At 61.5% G+C, this 11,267-nt stretch overlaps 1 protein-coding gene and 1 long non-coding RNA gene across 10 annotated transcripts in view; one reads left to right on the plus strand and one right to left on the minus strand.

The window, feature by feature from the left end:
- The window catches only part of GALNT9 (polypeptide N-acetylgalactosaminyltransferase 9), a 106,475-nt gene extending 98,899 nt beyond the window's left edge, over window positions 1-7,576 (minus strand). For 8 of the 9 annotated variants that reach the window (XM_028480416.1, XM_028480415.1, XM_028480414.2 and 5 more), the window contains exon 1: window positions 7,336-7,576. In XM_028480416.1, the coding sequence (XP_028336217.1) occupies window positions 7,336-7,576 (241 nt within the window). Of the gene's footprint in view, window positions 1-2,491; window positions 2,548-7,335 lie in introns of those variants that run through there. The other variant, XM_028480419.2, reaches the window with a different exon arrangement.
- Window positions 7,577-8,910: 1,334 nt separating this feature from the next.
- Window positions 8,911-10,490, plus strand: LOC114484356 (uncharacterized). Its single transcript, XR_003677138.2, has 3 exons — window positions 8,911-8,959; window positions 10,034-10,169; window positions 10,258-10,490. It is a non-coding gene; the product is annotated as an uncharacterized lncRNA (long non-coding RNA).
- Window positions 10,491-11,267: the final 777 nt, after the last annotated feature.

Here is an 11,267-nt window from a genome sequence, read left to right on the forward strand (position 1 = left end):
GTGAACAACACACGGATAAAAGAGACCGTCCAGCATTCCAGAGAGGGAGAGCTTCCGCCTGCAGGGGAGTTTCCAAGGACCCATCTCGCCAGGAATCGGCCTTGCCCCTCCCTCCTTTGACACCTGGCTAACCTCCCTTCCAGGGTACCCGTGCTTTTTGAGAGCAGCACAGAGAAGCTGACCAAACTGTTCCAAGACCTGGATCCCATCTGGGAACGTCCTCAGCGGGACATCGGATGCGGAAATGGATACAGACTTTGTTTTGTCGAGTTTCCAGCCAACGAAGGATAAGCTGTCCTTTCAGAATATAGTGCTGACACGTAGAAACATGCAGATTGCTGAGCTGAATTGTAAATGCGATCACTTAGCCCCAGCACACTCGCAGGCAGGCGAGGATCACTGCCTGCGTGAATTATTCCTGGAAGCGCTGCCCCGCTGGAAGCGCTGCCCCGCTAGAAGCGCTGCCCCGCTGGAAGCGCTGCCCCGCTGGATCCGCAGCCCCGGTGAGGTCCGCTCCTCCCAAGGGAGTTACGTGAGGGGTGTTTCTCTCAGCGTGAAGCATCCCTGCCTCTCGTCCCCTGAAAACGCCAAGGCCCAGGTCTGCACGGCGCTACCCTCTGTGGACGGAAGTGGCCTCGGTTGTTCTGACTCACCAGTGGTCAGCTGGGGTCAGAGCCAGAGCAGCAGGCAGAGGCGCACAGGCAAAGAGGAGGAAAAAAAGCAAAACCCACGCGCCCTTAACCTTCTCAGGGTGAGTGAAAGGTAACTGCAGGCAGCTCCAGCGGAGGAGAAGGGAAAAGGTGACTCTTGTCCAACACCCCGCCGGCGGCCGAGGCTGTGTGAGGCCTGGGCTTCAGGCGGGAGCATCGACTATTTTCTCACTTTCTGTAGTAAATCAACCACAGTGGAGGAGCTGTGAGACAGGTGCAGAGTTTCCAGCCAACGAAGGATAAGCTGTCCTTTCAGAATATAGTGCTGACACGTAGAAACATGCAGATTGCTGAGCTGAATTGTAAATGCGATCACTTAGCCCCAGCACACTCGCAGGCAGGCGAGGATCACTGCCTGCGTGAATTATTCCTGGAAGCGCTGCCCCGCTGGAAGCGCTGCCCCGCTAGAAGCGCTGCCCCGCTGGAAGCGCTGCCCCGCTGGATCCGCAGCCCCGGTGAGGTCCGCTCCTCCCAAGGGAGTTACGTGAGGGGTGTTTCTCTCAGCGTGAAGCATCCCTGCCTCTCGTCCCCTGAAAACGCCAAGGCCCAGGTCTGCACGGCGCTACCCTCTGTGGACGGAAGTGGCCTCGGTTGTTCTGACTCACCAGTGGTCAGCTGGGGTCAGAGCCAGAGCAGCAGGCAGAGGCGCACAGGCAAAGAGGAGGAAAAAAAGCAAAACCCACGCGCCCTTAACCTTCTCAGGGTGAGTGAAAGGTAACTGCAGGCAGCTCCAGCGGAGGAGAAGGGAAAAGGTGACTCTTGTCCAACACCCCGCCGGCGGCCGAGGCTGTGTGAGGCCTGGGCTTCAGGCGGGAGCATCGACTATTTTCTCACTTTCTGTAGTAAATCAACCACAGTGGAGGAGCTGTGAGACGGGTGCAGGGGGATAAGGCCACTCAATTAATGACCCGGCCAACCAATTAAATACTGCCGTTTTGAAGCAAGACCCGCCAGGACCCGTGATTAAATCCCGAACAAACCGCAGCTATTCTTTCAGCCACGGTGGCTTTGACGGTTGGGGTTGGCAATGCAGGACATTTTAGCTCATAAAGCAGATTCAGGGAGGATGGAGATAGATGAACTCAAGCTGGAAAGGCCCCAGAAGCAGCGGGGAGCTACTTCTGGAATTAAAACTCACAATGAATAGGGAAAGCTTTCTGATGAAATGCACATGCCCTACAGGTGGGAGACGGTCTTCAAAACGGAGCTGCTCGTGCACAGAAGGGGCTCGGCAAAGCCCCCTGGAGAAGCCGGCTCTCAGGGGTGGGCGGGCTGGGACAGGAGGGCCACGGAGGCAAGGAGTGGTCCAAGCCCCCTGGAGAAGCCGGCTCTCAGGGGTGGGCGGGCTGGGACAGGAGGGCCACGGAGGCAAGGGGTGGTCCAGTAGGGCGGCCGGCCCCTCTCTGGCCTCAGGAACCTTCCGTGCGCTTCTGAGACTCGCACCCAGCCCCTCCTCCACGACGCCCTCCCGCAGGCTCCACCCAAGCGTGTCATTCGTACTTTTGTCGCGTAAGCGGTACCGATGAGCCGGCCTCCCGGTGCCAGAGCTCGAGGCCCTCGCTGTCCTCACGTGGCTTGTGCTCTCGTGTGACGTCTCAATCCCCGTCGCAGGTGGGGAAACCTTGGACGCCTCCCCAAATTCAGCTTCTCAGCTGTGACATCTGCCTACTGCCAAAGCAAGCACCCCAGCACGGGGAAGACGGCTGCACGAGGAGCTAGTGTTCCCTCTGTGGCCGAGGGTCCAAGGGAAACGCATTCTCTCCACCCTCTCTGCTTCTCACCTTCCCCGGGGTCTCCTGGCCCCCGCTCCTATAGGCTTCGACGATTAGAACTCAGGGTGCCAGACTCTTCCCGATCTGAAACCTGGGCCCCGCTGCAGCGGAGGCAGCCTCGGGGACACACGCCCCGTGGCCACGTGACAGCCCAGCTCCCCACTCTTTCCGGCCCTTCCTCCACGCCCGCACCCCCCTACCAGCCCCTCCGCTGCTCTGATGCAACCCGGGCTTCCCAAAGTGTGGGGTCGGAGCCCTGGCAGGACCGGCGCGCAGGACAGGATTGCCGGCAGAAAACGAACACGGTGTTAAACAGCATCGACTCGCGCCATGCGACTTGTCCCCTTTTAAAGTCTGTCTCAGTCTCCCGATTTCTTCAAGGAGAAAGTCTTGGTTTCATGCCAATAGATCCCCCATACTTGAGAATCTCCCTTTTAACAAAGAGAGGGCAGGCCTCTGGCTCAGAGCCTCTGGTGACAGCTGCGTCACGCCGGAATTAAAGAGCATGATTTTGTTTCCGTTGCCTTCGTTCACATAGTCCCCTCCTGCTTATGGGTACAGTGGTGGTTTGCAATTGTCTTTTAAAATAAATTTATTCCAAACAAAAACAATCAATTGTTTGGAGAAACCCAGCACGGGGAAGACGGCTGCACGAGGAGCTAGTGTTCCCTCTGTGGCCGAGGGTCCAAGGGAAACGCATTCTCTCCACCCTCTCTGCTTCTCACCTTCCCCGGGGTCTCCTGGCCCCCGCTCCTATAGGCTTCGACGATTAGAACTCAGGGTGCCAGACTCTTCCCGATCTGAAACCTGGGCCCCGCTGCAGCGGAGGCAGCCTCGGGGACACACGCCCCGTGGCCACGTGACAGCCCAGCTCCCCGCTCTTTCCGGCCCTTCCTCCACGCCCGCACCCCCCTACCAGCCCCTCCGCTGCTCTGATGCAACCCGGGCTTCCCAAAGTGTGGGGTCGGAGCCCTGGCAGGACCGGCGCGCAGGACAGGATTGCCGGCAGAAAACGAACACGGTGTTAAACAGCATCGACTCGCGCCATGCGACTTGTCCCCTTTTAAAGTCTGTCTCAGTCTCCCGATTTCTTCAAGGAGAAAGTCTTGGTTTCATGCCAATAGATCCCCCATACTTGAGAATCTCCCTTTTAACAAAGAGAGGGCAGGCCTCTGGCTCAGAGCCTCTGGTGACAGCTGCGTCACGCCGGAATTAAAGAGCATGATTTTGTTTCCGTTGCCTTTGTTCACATAGTCCCCTCCTGCTTATGGGTACAGTGGTGGTTTGCAATTGTCTTTTAAAATAAATTTATTCCAAACAAAAACAATCAATTGTTTAGAGAAAGATCCGCTCACTCGCTCATCCAACAGATATTTACAGAGCACTAACTATATGCAAGGTACCTCCCTAGACCCTTGGCGTTTAGAGTTGTGAATAAGACAGACAAAAATTCCCACCCTGAGATGAAGAGCAGAACAGGTGCTGTGCACAAATACGGTAAAACAGTACCAGTCTTATGTGAATGTCTTTAGCTTGAGAGAGAGCAGGGGCAACAAGTACCTCTTCCCAATGGAGGGCAAGTGGCGTTGGCAGGGCTGGCGGGAGGGGGCCTGCACCTGAGATGTCCAAGGCCGTTGCCTGATAGACCACAATTGGACCTTCCGTTATTTTAACTTGAACTTTTAATAAGTGCAGAAATGTAGATCATTCTGAAGCAAGTATGCTTTTAGCAGCTGCCATCACTAACTTTCTAAACAACCTGGGGCCAAGTCCTGCTGTCTCACTGGCCCTCGGCTTTTCCATCTGTACAATGGGCCCATGGCTTTGACTTCTGACTGTAATGGCTTTGACCTCTGACTGTAAAGCACTCGGGCTGGGGTGGGGGTCTGGTTAGAGGGAATTAACGCACATGTGTCTGAATTTTAAAAACCAACCAACCAACCCAAATGGAAACCCTCCCATCCCATCCCCAGCTTGAATTCAGCCTCTGCTCCTAAGGGGTCATAAGAAGGCGGAAGGGCTTGAACATACGATCAACTGAATGGGACTCTCTCTCCCTTCTCACTGAGCTTAGAGGTGCTCCAATTCCACTTTCGAAAGACTGACTCACTGTGCCAGCTGCAGGCAACGGAACCAGGGATGCTGTATTTTATGTGCAATTTAAGATATTCAGAAGGATGATTTTTGTCTATAAACACTTTTTCTTGCCTTGAGCACTGAATGTAGGAGCAAACTCTCGTGTACATACAGGGTGTGACTACACTGCATTTCCTTAAAGAATATTTCCCCCCGGGTCCTGTGAATTTGAATCTACACACACCACTTAATAAGTCTTTGCTGAGGTCAACAAGACGTCTCGAGTAAAGGTCACTGGACCAGCTAAAGAAAGGGTGTGGGGAGAGTTGGGGAGCATACCCTGCCTCTGGACCCTGCTCCCGGGGCAGCCTTCCCCTCCCACCAGCTCCTTCAAGCCAGGAGAGGTACTTCTAGAAAGCACTCAAGGCAGAGGAAATAGAAGCAATAAATCAATTTTGTTTGGGTTTCTCCCTCTCCTTTCTAAACTCAGCTGAATTAGTATCGAGTAGAAACTCCAGGAATCCATTTCATATTTCTTGGATCTAAAACACAACAGACACCAGCGCAAAGGGCAGCGGCTCGCCCCTTCCAGGAAGCATTCTCTTTGCCGTTCTGCGACATCTTTTAACACAGGAATCGGTGCCAGTTTGAAGGGGTGAGCACTGCTTTCACACAGCTTCTGCTGAACACAGGTCAACCCCACTCCTGCACTGTCCTATCCTTAGGGACCCGCCTGGGGTGAGTGTTAGATTGGGGCTCTCTTGTCATTTCCAGGAGCAAATACTGAATGACCCCTGGGTAAGATGCTATGCCAGGCACATGGTCTGAGAGGGGGATGCAAGACGCACTCATCAAAGAGTGGGGTTGGGGGGAGGGGAGAGAGAGACAGCACCGTTGGAGGAAGGGGTGGGTAAAGAAGGGAGAAGGAGAGAGGGACATTGGTGAGGAGGAAGAGATTTGCTCAAGGGAAGCGGGAGGAAAGATTTTAAAAAGAAGAAAGGAGAAAGGGGTGGGAGGAGAAGCAGGAAGAGCAAAGCGAGGAGGAAGGGAGAGAGGAGGGAGGGAGAAGCCAGGAGACAGGAGAGGGAGGGGCGGGGGCGGGCCCGGGGATAACACCCCACTTTCCCGAAGCCCTTCTTCGTCTCCCATCCGTGTCGGGAAAGTGGGTCGAAGGTCTTGGCTTTTTCTGCCTCCAAGAATCCTGGTCCCTTCTCACCTTGAAGGGTGGGGAGAACGGCTCTCGGTGCTGAGCTGGCCGTCGTGATGTGACACAACCCGACGCGCTGCCAGTGTTTTTATATAATGCTCTGCTTTCCCCATAAAACAGACCATAACACCCTGGCAAATACACTTCAATACAGCTGTGTGCCATCGCTGGCGCGCGCCGCCTCCCCACACATGAATCCCTGCCGGAACGGTCAGGCGTTAAACCAAACTCTTCTCCCCTCGTGGCTTTAGCTCAGCAGCAGAGATCAGGAAAGCCACGGAGCCCACCAAGAGTACCTCCAGAGAAAAACCAGGAGTTTGGGGGTGGTGAGAAGGTGCCTGGGAAGTCAGAGGATGCTCTGCCTTCCCTGAGCAGGTGCGCGAGGCTGCGGACAGCTCCTGCGCCCCGGGCGTCACCAAGCCTCAGGTTCAGAGCCGCTGCTCCGAGGCCGGCTGGGCCTCCAGAAGGAAATCCTGGGATGACCCTCACACCGGGGGGGCGACATGCAGAACAGGCCCTGCCTGTGCAAGCCGGCTCCCAGACAGCTCCTGCCGGGAGCCTGTTACTGACGCTGCCCGAGGGGTGTTGCTGGGTCTGCTGATGCAGAGACCAGAATAGCACAGGACAGAGGGGAGCCCACGGATGCGGTGAGCACGAACTCTCCTCCTTTCTCCTGGTACCTCGGCACCGAGCGAACCGCGGGAGCGGCGGTCGCTTTGTTCTGTTCCGCCGCATCCCCAAGTGGAAGAGTACCCCTCCCCCTCCCCTCCCCCCCGGCTGCACACTGGCCCCGACCCTCCTTGACTCCCAGGGTGACCCACGCCTGCTTGGCATGAAGGAGCCCACCCCCAGGAGCTGGGCGTCCTGTAGAAGCTTCCAAGGACTCCAGGCTCCATCCGGGTAATTAACACCTGCCGAGCCCCTGCTAGGCCCTGGAGCCTCTTCATCCACGAGCCACAGGCTCCCGGCCTCAGACGTGGCCCACGACTCCTTGCGGAGTGAGCCCCGAGCACCCCCGGGACAGGGGCCGGAGCGGGCCCAGGGGCCGGGGGTACCTTTCTCCACCAACGTGTAAAGGGCAGCTCTGAAGGGCAGTGTCACCGCCCCACCTCTCTGCGCGTCCTCCCCGAGGGAGGGGAGCGGGTCCGGGCTAGGCCCCGAAGCTCCACGTCTCCCGGGGCCCCGCAGCTCCTCCTGTCCTGGGCACCGCGTGCTCTTAACGCACGCAGGTCCTACAGCCTCCAGAAGTTCTCTCGCATGCCCTCGGGGGGCAAGGCGGACTCCCCTCACGTGTGCTGCGGGGCGGGCGGTCCCCAAGGGTCCGCCGGGCGAGTGAACGCGTGAGTGGCCAAGCAGGCCAGTGCCCTCTGCCGCGCGGAGCCTTCATCGCTGTGGGCCTCCTGCCTAATTCCCTCCCAAGAAACAGGAGTTCCATCCCAGCCCTGGCTGGCCGGCGGGCCCCTGGGGGCCTCGGAGGTTCTAGCGGTCGGGCGCGGTGCAGCGTCCCAAGCACGGGACGCGTCCCCCCGCCCGGCGCCGCTGTCCCGAGCGGGGCGCTGGCTCGGCTCACCGTTCAGCTGGGTGTAGACCACCTCCTCCAGGTGGTCGAGGCGTTGCAGGACGGCCTCGCGCTCCGCCAGCGCGCCCTCCGTGGCGTGCCGGCTGCGCCCCCGGCGGCCGGCGCCGCGCGCGGCCTGCGCCGGGCCCTCCGGGCGGGCCTGCAGGCGGCAGCACACCGAGAAGAGGACGACGCCCCCGAACACCAGGATGCTGACCGCCAGCAAAGGTTTGACCCTCCGGGCGAGCGCCATGGGCGCGGCTGCAAGCGGGGGCGGCCTCACGCGCGCGGCAGCCCCGCGGGCCCGGCGGCCTCGGAGCCTCCGTCGGGCCCGCTGCCTCGGGGACCGTGCCCGGCGCGGCCGGCCGCGGGCCGGGGGCTGCGGCGTCCCCGGAGCTGTCCCCTCAGCACCGCCCGCGCCGCCGGCTCAGCGCGCCCCCCCGCCGCCCGGGTTCCCCGCGCGCAGGGGCTGCCCGCGGCCGCGCATGCAGGGGGCACCCGGCACCCTCCGCAGAGGGGCGCGGCCCAGTCTCGGGGGCGGCGGGGCGGGCCTCGGGGCCCGGGGAAACGACGGAGGCGCGGGCCGGCAGCGCTCGGCTGGCGCGCGGCTCCCGCCCGCCCCGCCGCCACGGCGCCGGTGCGGAGTGACGCGGCCGCCCAGCTCATCAGCATGCGGGCGGGGCCCGCACCCTCCCCCGCAGGCCCGCCCTCCCGGGACGCCCCCTCCGGGACCACCCTCCCCTCCCCTCCCCCGCGGGGCGCAAGGTCCGGCGCGCGCTCCCGGCGCCCGAGCAGGGTGGGGCGGGGCGGGGCCCCGCGCTCAGGGGACCCCGGCCAAGGGCGTCCGGGCGGGGGCGGGGGGCGGAGCGCGCGCGGTCTCTCTCCACGCCCCCTCCCCAGACTTGACCGGCCGAAGCGGGGTCCCGGGGAGCGCCTGGTCAGGGCGGTGGCGTCCGCGCGGATGAGCAGGGCTAGGCGGGGGCGTAGGAGCGGGGACAGTAGGGTCAAAGCCACCTCGGTGGGTCGTCTCCCCCTCCCCTAGGCCAAACTGAACCTACTCCCGGCCACCCTCGCCTTGCCCCTCTCTGGGGCTGAAGGCGGGGGAGAGCTGGGTCCAAGGACGGGTGGACCGCGCTTGAGAGTCGGCGGTACCTAGGGGCACCTCCAGGCGGAACTGCGAAACCCACCAGGAGGGGGAAAAGGCGCAGACCCCTGGGCGTCGGGTGCTCCAGGTCGGGCTCCTCAGACCTCAGGGGAGGGCAGAGCCGCCTCACCGCGTCTCCCCTCCCATCTCTAATCTAGCCCCCAGCCCGCGTTTTACAGATGAGGCAGCCGGGCCCCGCTGGAACCTGAGCGCCCAGAAGGCAGGGGTTCTGCCTGCTTCACGCTGTCTCGCCAGGGCGTGATGTGTAGCTGGTGCTCAGGAAACATTTGTTGAGTGAGTAATTGTGGGAACATGCATTAAGAGCTGGCTTTGTGGGGCTTCCCTGGTGGCGCAGTGGTTGAGAATCCGTCTGCCGATGCAGGGGACGCGGGTCCGCGGCCTGCGCCGGGCCCTCCGGGCGGGCCTGCAGGCGGCAGCACACCGAGAAGAGGACGACGCCCCCGAACACCAGGATGCTGACCGCCAGCAAAGGTTTGCCCCTCCGGGCGAGCGCCATGGGCGCGGCTGCAAGCGGGGGCGGCCTCACGCGCGCGGCAGCCCCGCGGGCCCGGCGGCCTCGGAGCCTCCGTCGGGCCCGCTGCCTCGGGGACCGTGCCCGGCGCGGCCGGCCGCGGGCCGGGGGCTGCGGCGTCCCCGGAGCTGTCCCCTCAGCACCGCCCGCGCCGCCGGCTCAGCGCGCCCCCCCGCCGCCCGGGTTCCCCGCGCGCAGGGGCTGCCCGCGGCCGCGCATGCAGGGGGCACCCGGCACCCTCCGCAGAGGGGCGCGGCCCAGTCTCGGGGGCGGCGGGGCGGGCCTCGGGGCCCGGGGAAACGACGGAGGCGCGGGCCGGCAGCGCTCGGCTGGCGCGCGGCTCCCGCCCGCCCCGCCGCCACGGCGCCGGTGCGGAGTGACGCGGCCGCCCAGCTCATCAGCATGCGGGCGGGGCCCGCACCCTCCCCCGCAGGCCCGCCCTCCCGGGACGCCCCCTCCGGGACCACCCTCCCCTCCCCTCCCCCGCGGGGCGCAAGGTCCGGCGCGCGCTCCCGGCGCCCGAGCAGGGTGGGGCGGGGCGGGGCCCCGCGCTCAGGGGACCCCGGCCAAGGGCGTCCGGGCGGGGGCGGGGGGCGGAGCGCGCGCGGTCTCTCTCCACGCCCCCTCCCCAGACTTGACCGGCCGAAGCGGGGTCCCGGGGAGCGCCTGGTCAGGGCGGTGGCGTCCGCGCGGATGAGCAGGGCTAGGCGGGGGCGTAGGAGCGGGGACAGTAGGGTCAAAGCCACCTCGGTGGGTCGTCTCCCCCTCCCCTAGGCCAAACTGAACCTACTCCCGGCCACCCTCGCCTTGCCCCTCTCTGGGGCTGAAGGCGGGGGAGAGCTGGGTCCAAGGACGGGTGGACCGCGCTTGAGAGTCGGCGGTACCTAGGGGCACCTCCAGGCGGAACTGCGAAACCCACCAGGAGGGGGAAAAGGCGCAGACCCCTGGGCGTCGGGTGCTCCAGGTCGGGCTCCTCAGACCTCAGGGGAGGGCAGAGCCGCCTCACCGCGTCTCCCCTCCCATCTCTAATCTAGCCCCCAGCCCGCGTTTTACAGATGAGGCAGCCGGGCCCCGCTGGAACCTGAGCGCCCAGAAGGCAGGGGTTCTGCCTGCTTCACGCTGTCTCGCCAGGGCGTGATGTGTAGCTGGTGCTCAGGAAACATTTGTTGAGTGAGTAATTGTGGGAACATGCATTAAGAGCTGGCTTTGTGGGGCTTCCCTGGTGGCGCAGTGGTTGAGAATCCGTCTGCCGATGCAGGGGACGCGGGTCCGAGCCCTGGTCCGGGAAGATCCCACACGCCGCGGAGCAACTAAGCCCGTGCGCCACAACTACTGAGCCCGCGAGCCACAGCTACTGAAGCCCACGTGCCTAGAGCCCGTGCTCCGCAACAAGAGAAGCCACCGCGATGAGAAGCCCGCGCACCGCAACGAAGAGTAGCCCCCGCTCGCTGCAACTAGAGAAGGCCTGCGCGCAGCAACGAAGACCCAACGCAGCCAAAAATAAATAAATAAATAATAATTAAAAAAAAAAAAAAAGAGCTGGCTTTGTGCTGGTCCCTCACTATACAGAGATGAATAAGATACTGACCCTTGAGCTTCAGGGAGCTCTTGTGTGTGTGCGTGTGTGCACATGTCTGTATGCATGTGTGTCTCTGAGTGCATTTTGGTTTTTGGCCACATCACGTGGCATGTGGAACTTCCCTGACCAGGGATCGAACCTGTGTCCCCTGAAATGGAAGCGCAAATTCTTAACCACTGGACCGCCAAGGAAGTTCCTCTGTGTGTGCATTTGAGTGTGTGTGTTCATATGTGTGTCCACGTATGCGCATTTGTGTGTCCAAAAGTGCATTTATGTGTGTACATATGTGTACATGTGCGTATTTGTCCATGTGTGCATTTATGTGGGTGGGCATGTGTCTATGTGTGTGTTCATGTGTATATGTGTGTGTATCCATGTATGAGTGTATAGGGGAACTTTGGGGTCTTCTGGCTCTTAGTCCGGTGCTCTTTTTGCAAGCATACATTTCTAAACCTCAGGCATACTAGCCTATCCAGCATGGAGGTTTTGTGCCTCTTGGTAGATTGTCTTGAGAGCCAAAAGACCCCTTGCTCCTCATCAAAACTTTCTTTTCTTTCTCAGGAAGTTTGTCCAAGAAAGGCAGAAGACCATCACCAGGAAGGACCCAGCCACTGGGACTTGAGGCCAGCTGTCTACAGGGTGTTCACCAGATAAATCACTTGTTCTGAGAGGAAGCTGGGTTCTGTCTT

The sequence above is a fragment of the Physeter macrocephalus genome, chromosome 19, assembly GCF_002837175.3.
Source record: "Physeter macrocephalus isolate SW-GA chromosome 19, ASM283717v5, whole genome shotgun sequence".
Taxonomy (NCBI): domain Eukaryota; kingdom Metazoa; phylum Chordata; class Mammalia; order Artiodactyla; family Physeteridae; genus Physeter; species Physeter macrocephalus.